This window comes from Trachemys scripta, chromosome 5 (assembly GCF_013100865.1).
Source record: "Trachemys scripta elegans isolate TJP31775 chromosome 5, CAS_Tse_1.0, whole genome shotgun sequence".
Classification (NCBI taxonomy): Eukaryota; Metazoa; Chordata; order Testudines; family Emydidae; genus Trachemys; species Trachemys scripta.
Window position 1 is genome coordinate 63,871,087 of NC_048302.1, and position 23,042 is coordinate 63,894,128.

Sequence of the window (23,042 nt, forward strand, 5' to 3'; positions counted from 1 at the left end):
AAACACTTGCTTATGACCCCCAGGTAGAGAAGCCATGATTTACAGGGTAATTACATGAGCTCCCCAGAACATGGACTATACATGATTCATTCATGGTTGGAAGTATGGCATGTGCCATAAAGAAGCAATGCTGCTAACTAAGTTCTAGGTGATGCCCCTGATATCTGCATGCAGAAAGGGCCCTGTGAATATAGATCTCATCCATCCAATGAAGAATAGGGTGAGGTCAACCACCTCTAGTGTCAGGATTCACATGGGTGGAGAGGACAGTGGATGGTGCTAAAACTTCTACCTCTCTCTTCATTGACTCCAGAGAATTTCCCAAGTGAAGGTAGTACAGCCAGATGTTGCCAGCGGCCAACAGTAGGAGCCAGCACAGGGCCTCTGCATCTATAATCCTGGCCTTTTGCAGAATGTAGTGTTTCTGGCCAGAACTACTGCTTCTTACACAGCATGTGTTAGTGGGTGGGAGAAACAATGTGCAGCAGACTTTGTAAGGGAAACCTCAGTTTCCTTCCTCAAAAAACTCCTTCCAAGGGTTTTCCATGGGAGGGAATGTCCTTGATTGCCAACTAATATCAGCTACTGTGACAGACCCAGACCAGTGGGGTACAGGAGTCTGGTAGAGGGCAAATATACTGGTCACTGGATGAGTAGTTTTCTGTTCCCTGAGTGACCAGAGCAGGGGCTGCACTAGAGTAATCAGGAACCTGCTAGAACCAGTTAAGGCAGGCAGGCTAATTAGGACATCTGGAGTCAATTAAGAAGAAGCTGCTAGAATCAATTAAGGCAGGCTAATCAGGGCACCTGGGCTTTAAAAAGGAGCTCACTTCAGTTTGTGGTGTGAGTGTGAGGAGCTGGGAGCAAGAGGTGCAAGGAACTGAGAGTGAGAAGGTGTGCTGCTGGAGGACTGAGGAGCACAAGTGTTATCAGACACCAGGAGGAAGGTCCTGTGGTGAGACTAAGGAAGGTGTTAGGAGGAGGCCATGGGGAAGTAGCCCAGGGAGTTGTAGCTGTCATGCAGCTGTTACAGGAGGCACTATAGACAGCTGCAGTCCACAGGGACCTGGGCTGGAACCCAGAGTAAAGGGTGGGCCTGGGTTCCCCCCCAACCTCCCAATTGACCTGGACTGTGGGTTCTTCCAGAGGGGAAGGTCTATGGGCTGTTCCCCAACGCACATGGTGAATCTCTGAGGCAAGAAAATCTGCCAATAAGCGCAGGACCCACTAAGATAGAGGAGGAACTTTGTCATGCTACCATATGGTTATAATAGCACTTTATAAATAGGTCATGTCCTGAAAATACTAATGGACATATGAAAGAAATAATATTTGTCAAATTTTATTCATTTATATGTGGAAGAAAACATTAAATATTGTTACTGTTTACAGACTACAGTTAAAAACAAAAACAAGCTGCCATGTATTTTAGGGGAAATCTGAAATTTATAATTCAATCCCTGGACATATTAAAAGGGCAATGGGTACAGAATATAAGATCCTTCAGGAATAAAAGAATTCTCACATTTTTACTAGTGAGAGCAGCACTGTACTCAGTCTCCAGCATTCACTGCTACATTTTACAGCAATAGAAAGCCTTTTTTCCAGGGCAGAGAGGATTTAAGGGGATGAAATCATAGGAATTCTCAAAGCCTTCAGGCAGGCAGGACTTCTAGATAAACACTGTGAACTTTTAAACTTGGGATTGTTTGGAGCCTTAATAATCTGGGTTTTGCCTGCTTGTCCCCTCTCTGTATCTCTGAGTAGCATTATTTTGCATGTAATCTTTCCTGGACAAAATGTCCCAAATGAGCATGTGATTGTAACCTTAAAAAACATAACTAGCATACACAATACATATATCACTGAAATGAACATCTGTATAAAGCCTCCCATTTACTGATATACATTATACATGCTAACTACTTTGTTTTATAATTTTTAATGGAAATAATGTTTTATCCCAATTTATTATATTACTTGGAATGCACCTGTTTCTGTCTACAAAATTTTATTTTTCTATTTCTCTTCTTTGTTTCCCCTTAAAGTACCGATTTTTCATAGGAAGGTAAAAATGGAAATATGGTGGTAAGAAGCATCTAAGTTTGTAAAGGCACTGAAAGTGTTAAGATCAGCTTAGAATGCATTTTTTGTATTTTGTAATTGCTTGTATTTCATTTGACCAAATATGACTTTTTGTGGTTTGACTTATATTCACTTAAATCTATCTTTGTAGTTAATAAATTTGTTTATTCTACCTGAAGCAGTGCATTTGGTTTGAAGCGTGTCAAAGACTCTCCTTGGGATAACAAGCCTGATGCATATAATTTATAAATGTCTTTGCTAAATTGACAAACTCATAAGCTTGCAGTGTCCAACAGGCATAACTGGACATTGAAAGATGGAGGTTTCTAGGGTTGTGTATGGGACCAGAGATATTGGCTAGTATCATTCGGTTGCACAATCAAAGGAGCAGCCTTACATGCTAAAGGCTGTGCGTGAACAGCCAAGGAGTGGGAGTTCTTGCAGCAGAGCAGGGTAAGGCTGGCTCCCAAAGTTGAGGATTGGAGTGACCTAGCAGATCACCAGTCCAGTAACACCAGGGGAATGTCACAGTGGCGCGGTGAGCAGATTGTAAGTGCAGCTTGTTATTCCAACTGGCGTTCACACTTTAAGCACTGATATTTGTGATGTAAAGTTAGTCTTAAGTGCAGTGGCTAAGAATAGTCAGGAGGAGGTCACAGTTTTATTTTCTGTTTGTTTATTTTGGGTGAGGAAAATAAGCACAAGAAAGCAGAAAAATGACTACCAGTGAGGCATCTACAAAACTAGAGCTGTCCAGCCTGGAAATGTCAGAGAAGGAAAAGGACGGTGAATTTCAAATGTGGTAGGCAGAAATGAGGCTCAAAGAAGAGGAGGTTGCAAACAGAAGGGCTATGGGAGAAAGAGAGAAAGATAAGAGAGGAAGAGAGAGAGAAAACACCAGCTGTACCTGCTAGAGAAGCAGAAACAGAGGCCCCTGGCCACGACTCCTATCACTCAAAAATCCACAAATGGGAACACTTATGTCCTACATACAGTGAAGAGGACAATATTTCTGAACCTCTGAATACCTTCAAAAGGCTGTGTGTAATACATGAAATCCCTGATAAGAAAGTTCCTTCCCTGATTGCAAAATTAATTGGTAAGGCTTGAAATGTATTCAATGGAATGTCTTTTGAAGATGCTTTAGACTACTGTACATTTAAAAATACTGTTTTGCAAAGTTTTCAGATTACTCCAGAAACATAGAATTAAATTTAGGAATTTTAAAAGGGATATTGGTATGAGTAATGGGTGAGGGGTAAAGAGGTGGCAAGTTTTGAGGGAATGTTGGATCTTGTTGCTCAAGAACATTTCCTAAGCATATGTAAGGCTGATGTAAAGCAGTGTCTATGGGACAAAGATGTAAAGACTGGATGAGATGGCTTTTTTAGCTGATGCCGTCTATTAAGGGTCAGGCGTCTATTGAGGGTAGGCCACAGAAAGAGGGGCTTAAAACTGGTGGGAAGGGAGGATTCCATTTTGCCCCTGGGAAGAGAGAAGGGGGTTGGAAGCCTAAACATTCTCTTACCCAAAAACATTCCTCTATTGGTAACTCCTATCCCAAATCTTCTGTAAAAGCAGAAAAGCCCATAAGGTGCTATCAGTGTAATTCCACTGATCACCTGAGGAATAAATGCCCTGTACTGGGAGGAAGCAGGCAACCAATAGCTCATGTTAGCTCTGCTGTCCTCAATACAGAAACCCCGCAAGCAATTGAAATCTATCATATTGGTTTTGTGAAGTTAGCCTCTACAGAACCAGATATGGAGCATGTTAAGGCTGTCCAAATTGATGGCAGGGAATACTTGAGGCAGAGGGATACAGGGGCCCAGATCTCTCTGGTTAAGCAGAATGTGGTCCCAAAGGCCAGTATGCTATCTGGCCAAATAGCAGAGATTGTGGGGGTGGCTGAAAGCAGATTCTTCATACCATTAGCTAAAATCCATGTGGTGTGGGAAGGTTTTGAAAATGTTTTGACTGTGGGGTAATGAAACACCTCTTAGTCGACCTGCTTCTTGGTAATGATTTTTTCCATGCAGTTCAGGTTAAAGTATTTGCCTGCAGCAGGAGGGAGTTTTATGCTGGGATGCCGAAGGGGAAGGTCTCAGGAACTGCTGAGAGAATGGGAGAGAGTCTCCTTGATTCTTCTGCAACAGGGTGAAGCCACATGCTTCCAGGGCAGAGGGTGGTTGAGACCAACTCCTGCATTGCAACTGGAGGCAACACCACATCAGGAAGGGATGGGGGTGTAATGCCTGCCAGGGAGAGAACTGTCCAGGTTGTTAGCTGCCAGCAGGTCACAGCTGAACCAGAGACAAACCCAGCTCTAGGGAGCATAGAGAAATGTGTCCCAGAGGAGAGCCCAGAGAAGGGGCAGGGAATCTCAAACCATTGATGTGGGTGAGGATTCCTGTGATTCTGTAACACAGGGAAGCAGTGTGTTTCCAAGTATGGGAGGAGCTGAGACTAGCTCCTTTCCAGCAGGAGGCGACATGCCCTCAGGCACAGGAGAGGTGTTGTCAGTGGTTAAGGAAACTGTCCCAGTTGTTAGCTGGCAGAGTTTTTTACAGATTAACAAGGGATGGAACCTTTCCTAGGGAGCACAGAGAAATGTCTTAGGAGGGGGCCCAGAGGAGGAAACTAGGGAAGGAATAGTGGGGGTACAGGAATGTTTCCTCATTAGTCATTTGGGACAGAATGCCCAGGACACTAGGAGGATGGCTGGGTCAGCATCTGTGCATCGAGTCACTCAGCTTGTGACCCCAGGAGGGGAGCAGTCACAACAGCTGACTTTTCAGGGACAGAGAAAGGTGATGGAGGGTACCCCAATCCAGGTCCTGGTTTTTCAGGATGCTGTTTCTGATAAGTTTTTGGAAAGTAACTGTCTCTTTACATCAAGATGCAGCTCCAACACCTGTGACAACAGAAGAATTGAGACCAGGAAATTGCCAGGTGGTGGTTTGTGAGAACACAAAGACCCAACTGACAAAGGGGGTGTTTTCTCCCAGACTGAGAGACAGGGAGCAGTAATGGAAAAGCTGCTGGGAAAAGGTGTATCTGATTAAAGGGTAAACACACCTAGCCCACAGATCACAGCCTTCTAGGGGGCAGGAAAGGACTCACTGCTGAGAGGGGGAAATACCAGGTAATCCCCAAAGGGGAACTGGATTTTCTATATATGTACAGTCCTGGGGTTGGGAGACTGCTCCCCAAAGGGCCAGCCAATGTGCAGGATCCCACTGAACACCTATCTTGCCAGATCCTGAGGCACCAAAATTCCAGAAATATGATTAAATTAAGAGCCCCCACAGAGGGGAACACTGGAGGGAAAGAAAAGGCAGTGACGGGTTACATGGGAGAAAGTCAAAGGACACCATGGGTAATGAACAAACTAACCTCAAACTACACTATCTGAACAGAGGGTGTGGTATCATAAAGATACTTTTAAATGCACATCTGTGATAAAAATTTTGGTATTCATGTTACATTTTGGGAATAAGAATTTTGACACAGATGTTAACCCTTATAATAATGCTACTTTTCAATTAATACCTGTAAACCGATTTAAAGCTTATCACAGCAGAGAAACCATAAAAAACCTGGTTTACTGTGTGTGAATGGGGAAACTGAGGCACACCATCTCATGGCCTTAATGGCTGAATGCCAAGAGGACTAGAACACAAACTGCCTTTGAGATAGTCAGTGACTAACACTCTTGCAGTTAACTAAGGGGGAAGGTATGACATTCTGTACCTCAGGGGAACAGCCTACACCCATGCTCATCCTTATACTATGATTGTGTGGTATCCAATGCAGTTTGTCATGGCGGGTGTCTTTGGAAGGCTCATGATGCACTGAGCATTGCTGTTATAGTAATGTTATAGGTTGTGATTTCATGTATATCGTTATGAGGCTGAAAATGTGTTCTTGTGGCAAGTGAATAAGGCTGGCTTCCAGAGTTGAGGATTGGAGTGACCTAGCAAATCACCTGTCCTACTAACACCAAGGGAACATCAATATTCTGACTTGTAGAAATAGCTGATAAAACGTCAAATGTTGTGGATTATCTTACAGCTCTCTCACTTGTCTACGTTATCTTTATTTATTTTTAAGAAGGGGGTGTTTATATGACAACGGATAGATCAGGTATAGATTTTTTTTTTTTAGTTGTCCTCTCTCTTTTCAAATCAATAACTAAACACAATACTCAATACCATGCCCATTCCAGCATCATGACTGAGCAGTTTTATAGAATTCTCAAGAATTAGCAGGTTAAATACACATTGCAGAATGGAAGAGATGAGATGCATATCTTATACAAGCATAACTGAAATATAGCTCTGCTATACATATAGTAGTACAGGGCACATTCGACATTTCTTAGCCATGGGCAAGGAGCTGCAGCTGCTTCTCAGGATTCTATTCAGCTGGATTTCTGAAATCCACAGAATATGCTTGTTCACTGAAATTACTTTTACTCCCTGCTTTCACTGCCACAGCCATGCATATCATCAGCAGAAAATTCACTAGGGTGCTAAAAACAATTTCTAATGGATTTCAGAAGTGAGACTTAATATTAATAAATGATCTACAACAGCTCATCAGCAATGCTAGACAACTTACAAATGGAAAGGCCCTTACAAATTTATTCAGTGTTTTCGCTTGTGGAGAACCAGAAAAAACTTGCAAAACAGTAAACCCAAATAACATTCAGACATAGCTTGACATCCCCCTCAATAACCACAGCAAAATATTCTGTGGAGTTTGATATAAAAAGACAACCTGGAGTAAAATGTTTAGAAATGCTCACTCATCATTGATTTTACTAAATGCTTCTATTGATGTGAATGGACGTTTTACCATTGACTGACTGGCAGCAGTTAGGCCACAGCTGAGTTCTTTTGAAAATTCTACCAGTAATCTCCAGATTCTAGAACTTCTTATTCATCTTTCTGAAGTATTACACCAATGAAATCCCTCTTATACCTAAACTCGCTGTTCTACCTGCTGTTCTGTTTTCGTGACCACAATGAAAGATAGGACAAGGATTTTGTTCATTTTCTTTTTCTTTTCTTGCAAGGCATAATTTTGACAATGTTCTTTTGAATAAAACCAGTGATAAACCACTTAAGCAAGACCAGACAACTAATAGTACTGCACAATTAAAATATAAATATGGATCACTGTTCTAAAATTAATGGTGGAAAATCTTACTTTAGGAAACATGCTCTTTAAGAAGCCCCAGTTTGGACCACAGTGATATGATACTGAGGAGTGGTTAAAATTCTGTGATCAGATATAATAGGTTATTGCTGAGCCGAAGTGACAATCACAAGAACATTTTCTTGATAACTGGAAATATCCCAGTGGTCCATTAGTTTAAGTCTAATTCATACAAACATTTGAACTTAATTTACACGATATTATGGTAATGTCTGAACTATTGTCAGTTTATATGCACAGAGTTGACAAGTTACAGATAATCAAATTTTATTCCCTTAGAAAATTTCCAGAAGGCAGGATGAGACAGACTGCTTGGATGCCAGCTGGTCATTTTGTATACTGGGTTTTAAAAATACCATGAATGAAACTTTTAATACTTTCAAATAAAAACTGATGAAATTAGACTTCCTCCAATAAAATCATTTTCTTGTATGGACACTTCACATTGAGATCTTTTTACTGAAATATTATAAAGTGAATTGGGTAATGAGGAAGAAATTTCTGGTAATTCCTAATGATAAAGTGAAACCTATCAAAATAACAATAGAAAAAAATTAATAACATATAATATGTAATGGTATTGTCATGAGAATGTAAATGAGGAAATGGTAGTTCCAATGTCATTGTATCCAAATATTCATTAACTACCAGTGTGATCACCCACACCCGTAGACTGTACAGGGGTTGACCAGGAACATTGCAGCCCAGGTCCAGAATGGAGGTATCTAAGTATTCAGACTTGTATTGCCACATCTTTCTGTATAAAGTTAACTAAAAATGAAAGATTAGATATTGAAAGCTAGTTTGCAAGATTGTCAATGTCAAGTGATGCAAAAGACAGCACAGCTGTCTCCTTAAGAGTCTTGTACATATTGGGAAGCGTTAACAGTCTTTGTGAATGATGAGACTAGTTGTTCCCTGCTGGCCTGCATCAGTCATAAGGGAATACGTTCTCTACAGTCATGGAATAATTTTTTTTATAATCTGTATGTTCCAATCAGTCTGAATCATCTGTCAAAACATCTTTCATCTTATTTCATCTATTGCGGGTCATTTGTAAACCCAGGTGATCTATGAAAATGAAGCCGGAGAACAGAGACTACTCTTTTGATGGCTGAAGATAAAAGATAAAGATAATCTTTTGGGAGAATAATATAGACTCTAATGGCCTTCTGAAAGAGCTCAGATTCCCTTGACCAGTAAGGGCAGACCATCAACACAAGTCTCTCACCCCAACAAGGTAAGTCTGTCCCAACCTCTAAACTGAGGAAGGCAATGAACAGACCATGACAAATTCAAAAGTGCTAACTACCTAACCTACAATCCCAATCCAGAAACTAAATTTAGAGTGTGGCAAATTATGTGAAATGAGACAGTTATTACCTGAGAGAGTTCCATGGTCATTATATTAGTTAAGAAATCTTGAGCTGATTCAAAAGAGGCCATGAGATGGCTGTTAAGGCACAAAGCATTAGCAGCTACAGAGGCTCCAATGCCACTGTGGTGAGGAAACCCATAAACTCATGCAGGGACTTCTCTGTCTAGGAAGTGACTGGTACAGCAGAACCAGTCTTAGTTTAATTCCATCTCATGACTCCCACACAAGATAGATACACTGTATTCTATCCAGTTATGGTGTAGGGCACCTCTTGAATTGCAGATTGAATACAAAAAGCACAGCCATATCCCCTCCTCACTGATTCCTCCTTAATTTGGGCTGAGTTGAATGCCTGGCCAGAATCAACTTCATCAAAAGCAGTCTAGCAGTATCACTCAACAAGCTTTCAGTGATGCAATACAAACCATTTGCATGAAATCATGGACATCTGAAACTTTATTAACCATTGATCATGCACTTAGCATCACGAACCTAAAACCGGCATCTTTGTTTAGCAACACCACACTGAGAGTTAATGACAAGCAATACCAGTGGGATTAATATTAAACCTCTCAGTTCTGGTTACACTGTAGACACGATTTCTTTCTGCCTTGTCTTCCTGTCTGCTACCACAGAGATCAACGAACCCAAATACTCACCATCGATCTCTCCCCCTAGGCCTCTCTAACCCTGGTTAGAGTAGCATTGCTAGAGAGAAAGAGAAACAGCTTGGAACCAAGTGGCATGTTTGTTTGCTTATAAGATAGAAAGGTTCTCTGGGGCAGGAGGAAAAGGCAAATGGAAGAACAGCTGTGGGAAGTCACATGATATTTCTAGGAAAGCTGACAGTGACCCACTTCTGAACTATAATGTCTTCACGGTGAGAAAAACAGTGGTGATTTAGTTTCCTGTTCCACTGTTTCCACAGTACTATAGGCTTTACACGGGAAAGCTAGAGTTTGGTATGTATTAGATGTCTGTATTTGTTTTCCTGGGTGATGTGGTTTCAGTTGGCTAATTTGCATGGCATTTCTAGAGAATTCATACACTGAGCATTAGCTAGTGATATCTGAAGAACCTATTGATTTAATTTATAATAGACTTTACTATTCAGCCTATTAAATCAGTGGATTAGGGAATCCTCTCTCTTTTTTATTATCTCTAGCAAGGTTGTTGCTGCCTTCAGTGGCAACTATATCTTTCCCTGGTAATGTTCTTGGCAGCTCTTTTGTGTTTATGTGTTTATCATTGTGACATTTTAATTGTCAATGATCTCCCTTCAGAACTCAATAGGCTAAATTCCATCCACACATACCCACTAATATCAGAATTTAGCCATGTATACTGTAAATTATTTATATATATACACACAACATAAAATATGGTTTAAATTAACCTCAGAGTTGCCTGAGTTTTCCTATACCTACTTGCAACTCTGCAAAAAAGAAACAATTCTGCACAAAAGTAGTATATAATTCATTTTAAAATATAAACGCACAAAACCTCTGAATATCTAAACTTCCTAACTACAGAAACAGTGTAAACAATAACTACCTCCTCAAGCTGATAAGTTAATCATTTCAAGTTAACTAAGAAAAAATGGGATACTTGTGTTCTCACCTGACAGTTGAAACTACTCTGACTGTACTGTAATCATTGGTCAAGCTTCCCAGCACTGCAGCAACAGTGAATCCTCATTTGTTTTCACTTTATGCAGCCATAAACCATTCAGAAATGTTACTTACTCAATAGCAAGTAACACCATGCTGTACTTGTGATCATCTTTTACCTGCAATAAGCAATCTTACCTAATTGAATCTATTTATTTAAATATTTGAAATATAAAATACTTGTTGGGAGCAGAAAAAGGCTCAGATTCTCATGGTACATATTCAATATAAAATATGATTATTTGTTAAAATACATTGAATACATATCAGTGCCAGAACTGATTACAAAAAATTGACTTTAGAACACCTTTTGCATCTTTGTTTTATACTAATATTGAATATTGATCATTTTAGCATCTAGAAACATTTTCCAGAAAATAATCACACAGTTTTTGTTGATTAGATGTCAGAAGACACTTTAGTTCTCAGTTTCATCTACTTTTCCTATGTTCTCTTCACTTTTATCACTTTTTCTCTTTTTAAAACTTTAATTTTATTATCTTCAAAGAAATAAAAATATGATAACAGAATGTGCCATCACTTCTGCAGTAAAACATAAGAAGTAGGGGGACTTGAATGTTAAGTTATTTTCAAGGACAGTGGACAGGATTCTGATTCCCTTGAACTAGTGTAACTCAGGAATTACTCCACTAAAGTAAATCAGAAGTTAATAATTCCCATCATTAAAACTGGTCAGGAAATTTTTTACAAAGTAATTTCTCTCCCCCCCCCCCCCCCCACCCCAACCCTCGCCGGAAAATGCCAATTTGTCAAAATTAAAACTTTTAATGGGAATGTACCAATTTTAATGAAATTTTGGTCAGAAAAGTTTCCCAAGTCCTGGATACAATTGTGGTCAACTGCCTTGTGGCTAGGGCATTCACTTGAAATGTGGAAGATTCAGAAGCAAGTCTCTGATCTAAATCAGGAAGATTCTTCCATATCACAGTGGGTAACCTAACCACCAGGCTATTCTGGGGTCTCTTTCTCTGGGTGTCTATCAAAAAGACTTTTTAAAAGTCTTGGTTTCATACCAATGTGGAATGGGAAAATTTTTGAAATCTTGTAAATTTTCATGGGACAGGAAAACCATTTCCTGACCAGCTCTACCCATCATTGATTGCACTCTACCTTTACCAACCTGCAGTATAAAAAAGTCCACGCTTTAAAATCCAAACTCACCTAATTCTAGTGGTTTCGTTTTACAAAAATAAAGTAACGAACACCAGCTCACACTTTCTACTAGGTTTGACTGTTCAGAGGGTTTTCCCCCCTTAGGAATGTTCAGTCCACAGTCTACATCTTTCTTCTCTCTGAGCGAGAATCCCACTTCCTTTATAGCCAGATGGTGATGACAAGACATCTCAGTGAGTCAACCAGCCTCATTTAAACCTTTCGCAGAAGTACCAACACTAGTGGGAGGGTGTTTCAGGAAAACACTGCCAGCCTGATACATTCTCACAACTAATTGCAAACAAAAACTTATGATTATAATATCAGAGGCCTTTTAATAGAATTGACTAAATAAAATAAAGCAATGATGGTTTAGAGATGAGAGAAAAAATAATCCTCTATTTTTATTTGTTAATCTCCACAAACTATTCTTGAAATCTGCATCCTATTCTGTTTCAAACATAAAACAGGTATCTAAGAATTACTCCACCAACAACACTACAAACAGACTAACTGTGACCTAAGACATATTAACTAGAGACCACACAAATCTAAAAAATGTATTCTTCGTTGTTGGTTTTTTTCTCTTACTTCTGTCTATCTCTGCTTTCATCTCCTTTCTTCCTCTTTTTTTTTTTCTTTTCCACCTAAACTGTCTGTATTTCCAGGGTTGTTTTTGTGGTCACTCTTCCTGTCTGTTTTCATTTCCTCCTCATTTCAGTCTGTTTTCTCTCTTTTTTTTTTTTTCTTCTCCTTGCTACTATACTAGAGTACACTGCTCTGAAATTGCATAAATGGAATTGAATTAACAGGTAAAGTCTATGACCCTGGTCCTGCCAAGTAGTCCACTTGCCCGTTTAAAATGAAGCACATATAAGTGTTTGCAGGACTGGGCCTCATGTACTCAAGACATTCTTAGTACATGCTGATATTGGAACAATAATCCGCAGAGGATTCATACTATAGCATTTCTTTGTAATTTTACTAAAATATAGTGTTTACATATTCTGTGTTCCATCTGTAAGATATATACGGTACTTACATAAATAATGTACATTCATGGGCAAATCTTTCAGTATTTACTTAGGCAAAACTTCCACTGGTTTCAATGGTGAGTTTCACCTGAATATAGACCGAGTGAGAACTTCAGTATTTGGGATCATCTTTACAAACTTACAAATATCAGGAAATAGTTTTGATATTTTGTAAATGGTACAAAGAAATTCAACTAAAACACCTTGAAATGTTAACAGCAACTTTGATGGTTTCAAAATACTTAGATATTTAATAAAGATAATGGCCCTGATTCTCCAGCTGAAGTGTACCTGGCACAAGCCCAGAAGTAGGGGGCAAAGGTGGTTTTAAGTCACCGTTGTGGCCCCATGCCTAGATCTTAAGGCTGTCCAGGTGCTGCTTCTGTCTTTGGCATAAGTTAAAGCAATTAAAAGGCTGTTTTAGTCTATGCCAACTGCAGGCAACCCCCAGGACCCAGTATAGCAGCCAGGTATAGCTTTCCATGGCCACTCACCTAAACTGGCAGCCCAGCGAGGAGCAGTTTAGGAGATGCTATGATGATTCTGTACCACTCGAGAATCACCCTATGCAAGGGAAGTTATCTTGTGACTATGGAAACTAGACTTAAGGCTGTTTTGATCCCTGGAGAGTTGCAAAGCAGCTCTATTATACTGATTAATCAGAGCAATATTCTGAAGATTTCATTATTGGAAAGAGTTTCTTTCTAAATGGTTACGCTGATAAAATAAGTCTACTGAATCAATTATTCCTTATTTGTGGAAAAGCGAAGAATGCTAGAAAATAATCAGTACCTTGTGGCGTAATCTTACTAGAGGCTGATAGGGCTTAAAGTCGTATCCTTCCTTGGCTGGCCACCCTTCTGCTCCCAACGAAATGCATCCAAGAAATAAAACAGCTGACCACCACATAAACATCCTTACTGGTTTCCTCCTGTCAAAATAAAAAATAGTAAAAGATTAATGACAGACCTTAATAAATCATTTTTCCACAAATAATCTAATAAAAACTAAAAAAAAACTTAAATTCCATTTGTAGACTAGAATAGATGCTATCAAAATTATCAAGCATAATTTGTCTGATAGTCAAAAAATGATGAGCTGGTGTTTAGGAATCAAAAAAGACTAGGTTATATTAGCCTAAATATTTTTAATCAGCATTCAGCACTCATAACATAGCTTGACTGTGGGAGGAAAAACAAAAACATGTAAAGACAGTACATAAAAGAAAAGCATTGAAGAAAACAAAAATATTTTTTAAAACTGAAGAGGAGAAAAGTAGAAGAACACCAATGACAGTACTTTTTGCTTATAAGCATATTCTCCAGCATTGCACTGTTTAGTGTAGGATGCCATCTCCAGTATATATTCACTATTCTAGTTATCATACAGGATATGCAAACGTAAGCTGTATGCAATGCATTGTACATGTGAACACATACCTTATTATATCCCAATATGCTGGTGAGCTTCTTAAATCAAGGTACTGAGGCACACATAATTAATGAAGCTCATAAAATGTCTGCACTCGATGTGTATTTCTATTCCACTGACTAAAATCCTGAAGTCCTGTTTCCAGTATGTGATGCAATGTGTAAAAACTGGGTTGGATTCTTTGAGAGAAAACTCTTCTTTGATTGTTTCAAAAACCCCAGCTGAGCTGTGGCTGAGCTAACTTAGCACAGCTTGGGAAGGTTGTGAGGGAACAAAGATTCTGGAACCTGACAGGGACTACTCTGATCATTGGCATAAAATAGACAAGACCCAAGAGCTGTTATAAAGCTGCAATTATCTGCAATGACTGCAAAGAATATATAGACTCAGAGAATTGTAGGAATGGAAGGGATCTCAAGAGATCTTCTAGTCCGGGCCCTTGGACTGAACATAGCACAGTCCTGCCATACATCTTCCATTCCCCAACACAACATGTCTCTTGGTGCTGTAAGAGTTGTGTTACAAGGCTATTATTCCATCAGGAATAGGCCACCAGAAGAATTCCCTGGGCTGGTATTCACTAATGGCTAATTCTGCTGACTTTGTGGCCCAACAGAGGTGGCATAAAGAGGTCATAATGAAACCCAGAAGTAGGGCCTCAATCAGGAATCTGGACAGTCTATCCTCAAGACATCACACACAGGAGGATTAGGGGTTAGGAAGGTTTTATGTGTGTGTTTAATGATTTGTTTAGTGAATTTCATTAAAACTTTTCTTTTATATGCATATGTAGAAGTATTTAAGCAATTTTGCCTTTGAGGAACTCTCCTTTGCCAACCCTAATTACCTGGGCTTGGTACAGGTGCAAGGTAAATCTTTATTACCAGCGACCTATAAAAGATATATCATGCACTATGCACATTTATGATACTATAGAAATTATAATAAAGTATACAGCATGATCTGCTGAAAAGAATGGAAAGCCCACTTCTAAAACCATAGAGTTCAAAAGTATTCCACATAACTCAGAAAACTGCAGCTTCCATTCTGGGTTGTTTCCACAACTGAAACAAAGCATCTTGCTTTGTGTTTAGAAAGCACTCAACATTTTGGGAAATGTTGCCATCTAAATACTGAATAATAATTACCTCAAAAGGGTTGATTCAAGATCAAAGTTGCTAAAGATTTAAAATAGCCTCTCAATCCTGAGCTTGCTTAGAATCAAATCCAAAAAGGCAACTGAAATTTAGTAAGGTGGATTTCATGAGTCACAACATGATCTTCCAGGACCCGTACTTACTAAAATTGTATTAAAGCTAGTGGTATTTAGTTAATGTATTTCACCTTTAGAAATCATTTTAAAAGGTCGAGATTTATTTTTAACTTCATATTCAGCCATTTATATTGTAAATAACGTTTTAAAGTGTAAACGTCACAGAGGACACTTTGAAAGATAGTTAATAACACAGGGATAATTTATTTCACAATATTTTGAAGTAGCATCTCTAACTTCAGGTACTGAAACATCTCAACAGCTATTCTTATTTCCATAGGTAATGGCCAATTTGTTGACAGCTCAGTGGGAATGCTGAAAATCATATGACAAATCCAATGTAACTTTTTATGATACACTGAAACTTGAAAGAGATAAAGTTTAAATCCAGATCTTCTCCTTGTTCAAAGCCCAGTTATTGGGCATTGCTTTGGATTATGCAGGAATCAAAAAGGGACAGAATCCTCCTGTTTAGATTCAGGGCATCCTTTGTTGCTGCTACAACCTCCTATTCTGGGGGCAGGGGAGTTGGCTGATGGAACCACATCAGATACTCAATTTCAGGATGTTCATACTCATGTACAGGCAGGCCAAATTTACGCGTTAGGGATACAAATCAGATTGTTAAATTTAAAAATAAACAAATACAAGGGAGAGTAATATCAATATGCTAAATTTCATACATCATGCACCTTTGATGGCCTTACCTGCACTCTACCCATTACTCCATCATGCTGGACTTATTCTAATATTCCGAATCCCTGCCCAGCTCTAAAGTACTGTCATTTTTTTTAAATCAACATAGCACACAAATGTTTGCTTCTGGCCCTCATCCCAATATGGAACTTCCATAGCAAAATTGCACCGTTTTGGAGGTGCTAGACATACATCATTCAGTCCCAGGCAAGTGACAGGGTTAAAATCTGAAATCTTGTGATTTATTAGGACTAAAATAAAAAACTTATGTTAATGAAAAGGGGAGAATCCCAGCTAATGCACTTGTTTCTAGCTCTCGCAGGTCCTTAGATATCAGATTTTAAAATTATGACACACAAAAGAGGCTGCCAGGAATTACTGGAAAGTCATAGAAAGTTCATGTCACAGTTGCTTCTGAGAAAAGATGAAGTCTTTGTTTTAAAACAAATTTTTAACATTCTCTGCTAGTTCAGATTTCCTCACTTTCTGTTAATAGTTGTAAGCCTGGGTATCTGTGTGTTTGGTGGAATGCCAGCTTTTGTGTGTCTGACCTATTTTTCACTCATTTGACCTAATAGCAACTGAAGAAAATACCATGCATGTTGATTCATATTGCTTGAGCTATAGTAATCAATATCAGTCTTGTTTCTTGGTACTTAAGAATGACACCTACAGAAGCAGAAATACAGCTGGGAAGGTAATTTACACAAGGTTTCCAGAAAATTCCATTTAAGTATTTACATATGTTCAACCTGTATTATCTGAGCACTTCACACACAAAACCAATCTTCTTCCTTAACATTATATTTTATACAAATCAAGAGAAAAATCAATACATCTGTTATTGAAATTGGTGCATTTCTCCTTTTAGGGTTCATGTAGCTCCCATTGGTATTGGGAGCCCATATCATATGCTATATTTTATAAATAAAAATCTTCTGTCTATTCAACTTCTATAGAGAAGTCTGTAGAGTTTGTAAATGTCTATGGATGTTCCATACATTCTTCTACAAGAAACCATAAAAGCATCCATTGAGATACCAAAATTACATCTGGTTGCGAACTCTTCAGCATTATAAATACCTTCCCTCTATCAGATGTATCAGACCTACATTAATGATTGTTTCTTCCAAAGCAAATCCTAATCTAACCTTTGCAAAATGGCATAGGAACAGGGATTGTTTCACTGCACAAAGGGTGGGACAGAATTTGTTTACCATGCAGGGAGTGCTACTCCTCTCCCCTGTGAAGTTAAGCTTCACTGATATCTGGCTTCTTGTACAAGGGAGATGAATGAGGAGCAGATCAGGCTGGAGGATGTACCACTATGCAGCAGAGAGACTACTGCATCTGCTGAGGGGGACTGGTAATGGTTTCTCCTCCCCTTCACCACATGAACGCTTCAACTCCCAGCCCAGCTAACTGGCATGCACAGTGCAGTAGATACTTTTATCATTTAGATGGATTGCTTTTTGTCATCTGGAATGTACTGGAGTCCCCTGCTCTTCCTCCTACATATGCATAATGCCCAGTGATATTAATGATGGTATATAGGGAGAGAAAAATCAAACTACTTAAAAACAAGCAAAGTTGAATTACGAGGAAGTTATAACTTAGTAAGGACCAGATAAGATCTATCCAGGAAGGACCTATAAGAATCACACTTACACTTCTTATAAAAATTGTATGAGTCTCCTGTTTGTGTTTCTTATGCATTTCAGAGGTATGCTGTATACTGAAACTACCAGCTCCACCGACAACAAAGTAAAAAGATGAGGGTTGAGACCTGTGCAAGTCATTCTGTTTATTCAGTATTGAAATAAGAGCTAAAATTCATCTTTATATGCAAGCTGACTTACTATTTACTTTCTCCCTTAGCCTCCTGAAGCTAATATCCCTATGCTGCCAATGTGTAGATATATGGTAAGAACAAAAAGATACATGAGTAATTACAGAGAGGCAGAAGAGTGCCCTAGGAGTCCAAGAACATGACTGTGATTAGAATGTTAAAGTCTGGACTATAATTTATTTTTTACTCATTTAATGGGAACTCAACTAAGCTTAAAATATGAACAAGTTGGGGAACACTGGTTATCCTTCATACTTATGTCCATGCTCCTGGCACTACTGCTACTCCTTTATGCTTGTGACTATATCATGCTACATACAACTGCAATCCTTCAACTCATCTGAAAGCAAGGCTTTTTCGTCTAGAGGTATTGACCACCATGATTTGCAGGGAGCTCAAGTCTTCCCTTTACTCCAGGCTCCAGTCCTGGATATGTAGTGAAACAGCTGCTTTCCCCAAAGTTCAAGCTGTTCCTCTTTATAAGGGCTACTTGCTGTTTCTGTATTTATGGCATTCACCAAGCCCCACCCAGCTTTCATTCCCTCTTAGCACAGACCCCCACACCTGTCTCAAAACCTAGTTCCCTGGAGAGCTCCCACCAGCAAGCCACTACTATTGCTCCTTCCAGGTTTCCCACCACATAGTCCTCCCTAGTTCTCTTCCTCCTGAATGTAAAGTTGCCCTTATATAGTACATCATCCTTTGTTTCAACAGTCCATGATTCCAGTCTGCAGTGATGTGGAGACTACAGCTTCAAAAATTCCTGGCCTTGACAGGGCTGAGGCCCTTTAACAGATGTTCTGGCTCATGCCTGCCCTTAAAGGGCCAGCATGGTCTATTATAGAGGGATGCTTTTGCATAAGTAAACTGATGCACAAAAAGTTTCTGACTCTGTAGGTTCTGTAACTAGAACACACTGGTGGTAATTCAAAGTCAGATATGGATGCTACTAATACCAGGCTAACACAGAGGAAAACCAAATATTCCCAGCAAATCTTTGGTACTGAAGAGTTGAAATGGCCCTGCAGTATGGAATTATATTTCATTGTAATTTTGGAATTCAAGTATACACAAAAAATGGTATTTTTCTTTTTTCTCCATAACAATAATTTAGAAAAAAATATATGTAGAAATAAGGAAACTTGACTTCTAATGTTGGGTTAAAGCTTATTTGTATCTAGTATATTGGTGAAAGTAGTTATTTGTTAACCTCTAGCTGATACTGACCTTGACGTTAATAGTTATACGTGCTAAAACTGGCCATCCACTTTTGGACCTCTGCCTCCCTTGTGCACTGGAGGAAAGTTCCATTGTATAATGAAAATGTAGGCTACAGAATAGTAATTTCACATAAAACAGAGAGGAAAGTCACATTCCACCACTCTTCCATCTAAACTGCATAAATTTGGCTTCATGTGGTGTGAAAGAATAGACCCCTTACAATTTTAAAAATTATTTGACCTTGAAGGGTTTTTTCTTTGTTCTGGTTCAAAAGAAGAGAAAATTATTACACGTTCAGTCTTCTGACTTCATTGCCTCTTACCTTGATGAGCACTTAAAATGTAAATTAAAGAAGAAATGCAGCTTTTAGGACAGACTCTGCCTAAAATCCCACAGGTATGATGTCTGCAGTTCTTATTTGCTGCTCATTTCATTTTTGTCAAAGTCAGACAAAATTTCTCTTGAACTTAATGCATAATGTGATTGCTACAATTATTATTTCTACCTTAAAAAGCCATTGAAGAGAGTACTACTCTTCCTTAAATCAATTACTATTTTTATTACATCTTCATTATAAAGAGTAACATGATTTACATATTAATATTATTAAATTTTGAGGACTAAACAAGGAGGGAAACTGACTATATTAAATAAGAGGAGACACTAAAACTTCATCCAAAATCCACACTGTCCCCTTCTGTCCTACATGAGTGGGTACCAAAAGTCATGATTTGGCCCTTTGCATGCATATAGTGTCTAATGCAATGGAACCCTAATTCCTGTAGGCACTACCACAGCACAAATAAAAATACATTTAATTTGAGAACGTAGCCACCATCATTAAAACATCCTAGAAAAATGTTACTCTTTTATGTTTTACTTGGAGGATGTCTGCCATGATTCAACTACAACAAATTACATTATGATCTTTATGGTTTCCAGTGTGCATTGCTTAAGCACCCAAAAACACCAACTGATGTTAATGACCACAGACTTGGGCCCTAAGTCTTGTTTGGTTATTGATTTTAATCTAATCATTAAGTATGTAGTAACTGAATAACATTTTCATACATTTGTCTTGTGTAATTTTACATTCACATAGAATGGATAAGTTTGAGCACAAAATGGCAGTGCCCATTTCTAACAGCTAATTACATTAGGATGTGTGGTACATTTATGTACCATGGTTTTACTGTGATATAAAGTAATAGTCAACAATAAGACTTGTAGATAAGTAAGGGAGCTGAGGATAACTGATGGATACAATTAGAAGTTATAGACCAAACTATATCTCAAAGAAAATAGAGCATTGAAAAACCAAACAGATTTACCAAAAATTCTAATATGTAGAGGGGAAAAAATGTTTTCAGGAAATATACTTGCTCAACAAAAGTAGCTTTTTTCTTTTTGGACCCAGCAAGTGAAAAATCCTGCATCCTTTGTATTTTACTTCCCTCACTGCAAAGGGAGATGATATTTGGAACAGTGCAGAAAGAGGGCTCTACTTTAATTTTTTGAATCTCCTGAACATAAAAACTGAGTGCCCACTAAGATTTACTCTGACAGTCAATGGTGTTGGAAATGTCATAAGCATGAGTCATGTAGAGTGATTGTGTTGGGACAGAACAGGGAAATACTTATGCTGTATGTGTAAGGGGAATAAGGGGATAGTTGGAATCTCTTAAGAGAAACCCGTGCTATGCCCCAGGAGAAGTTAATTGACTAATATCTTTTTCCATATATCTGTCATTCGTTGCTTTAATGGTAATTGAAATCATGAGGTATGCTTTTAATCCAAATAAAGGTTTGAATTAATAAACCTAAGTGTCTCAGTCCTGAGTGTGTTGTGTTCCTCACCGAACAAAGTGCAACCAGGGCATCTGCCTTATTGTATCCCCCCAAGGGTAACACAGTCTTTGTGTTCCCATTGTTATGAAGACTCGGGTCTGGATTTGCTGGCTGGAGCTCTAACCAGACAAGACAGAGGAGATGCTGGCCTTGGGGGAAACAACCAGAGAATTTGGCAAGGGCTATAATACTGGTCTATGTTCCCTATTGAATAATTGGTTGCTTCTCTTCACCATTGCTTAGGGCTAGACTGTGCCAGTGAAGCACAGCATATAAGAAGGGGTGGTTCAGAACCAATGAATAAATCATTTGCTCATATTGTGAAAGTAGTTTGATCAGATTGTCAGATATTCTGTCCTGTGTAACCTTTAACAGCTTTGTCAGCTGTTAGACAGTTTGTGGTTTTCAGTATTTTAACACCATCCTTTCGAAAACCTTTGTGGAATTTATTTACCATCTCACATGTCATACTAATGACCATATCATACATTATGCGGGGGGTTGGGGGGATGTCTGGTTTGTTGGAGGAAAGTGTCTCTCTCTTTGAGGGATTAGAGACACATGGAGTGACTTTTACAGCAGCTGCAGAGCAGGTCAGCACGGGGACGCTGACCCATCCCTCCCTGCAGGTGACCAGAAGCGAGGGGTATTATATAGGTCCATGCCAGGAAGGAGAAACCCTCTTTTAACTGACCCAGGCAAAACAGCACCCCCTCTCCCACCCAGGAAAGTGGTGAAATAGCAGGTTGTCAGGATCTGCTGTGGGCATTGCACAAGTCACTTCTTTCTTGGGGGGCTGGGAAGAAATTTCCCCCCCACCATCAGATTGGCTAAGGCAAAGTAGGGAGTTTATCACTTTTCCCACAGCAGCTTCGGGGGGGGGGGGAAGGGGGGCTGGGGGTAGGGCTTAGTTGGGACAAACATGGAATAGAAGTTAAGCTATGATGTCACAACTCATTATGAAAGCATGTGGTGGATGTCCAGTGCAAGTACTCAATAGGGAAGGGATACAGTGATCAGAAAAAAATGGATTGATAACGAATTTAAAAGGCAGTATTCATTAAAGTACCAAAAAAGGCAGGTTTGGGGCTTCTATGACTAACATACTAGGAAGCCAACCCCTCCTTCTTTATAGCCCCCTCTTCCCCCACCCCAACACTCATTTGGAGAGATGGTGAAGTCCCAGCTGCAGGTTGGCTGGGGTCCAGGATGGGTATATGGGGGAGGGTTGATGGAGTATTTATGTATATATGAAAATGATCACTGAGTTACCTGCACTGTACACTTTTATCTACCAGGTAGTCCCTGACAGTTAAGAATAAAGTTGCAGCCTAATTAAACCACATTCAGTGCCTCCTGTCCTTCTTCAGGCATAGCCAGACAACATATACTCAAAGCCTATGTATTACAATATGGCTTCTACTACACATTGGTAGCCATTTTGGAATAAGTCAAAACACATACTCTCTAACTGTATCCTCAATATTAGCATCATGTATTAGCAGGAGTATGGTAAGCAAAACACAAGAAGTAACTCTTCCTTACTTCACCTACAGTATATTGTTCACCATTATACTGCTAAAAACATTCTGGGTCCATTACTTCTAAAATATGTATTAGTTTTATTGTCTTTACCCACACCACCAGGGATTGTCATTCAGCAGCCATCTCAGAAGAATATCCTTTGCACTTCCAAATATTACATTTATATTATCTACCTCTACAAGATACATATACAACCACTGTCCTCAATCTTAAACAGCAGCAAAAACTACATAATTGCAGTTCATTCAGCATAAAACCTCTCACTTCAACAACTAGAATTCAACCTAGCATATGATCACATGCAATCTTGATTGAAAAGTGCTATATAAATACATTGGTCAGAATGATCTCAGTCAGGATGAATCTTCAGTCTGGCCAGTAGACCATACTGGAACACATCTTTTGAATCCTGAAACCCTCTGATTCTCACTGGAGTGGTCAATGCTGCAAATCACTTAATTAGTTAAACTGCTCCTCTCTGCTGAAGTGGACAAAATGAGGGAAACTCATAGACTCTAAGGTCAGAAGGAACCATTATGATCATCTAGTCTGACCTCCCTCATGATGTGGGCCACAAAACCTGACCCACCGACTACTGGAAGAATTCTCTCCCTTG

At 39.1% G+C, this 23,042-nt stretch overlaps 1 protein-coding gene across 2 annotated transcripts in view; it reads right to left on the reverse strand.

The window, feature by feature from the left end:
• The window catches only part of FSTL5 (follistatin like 5), a 568,085-nt gene that overhangs the window by 515,337 nt on the left and 29,706 nt on the right, over positions 1–23,042 (reverse strand). For both annotated transcript variants that reach the window (XM_034772507.1, XM_034772508.1), the window contains one exon: positions 13,356–13,494. In XM_034772507.1, the coding sequence (XP_034628398.1) occupies positions 13,356–13,478 (123 nt within the window). In that variant the 5' untranslated portion in view covers positions 13,479–13,494. The remainder of the gene's footprint in view (positions 1–13,355; positions 13,495–23,042) is intronic.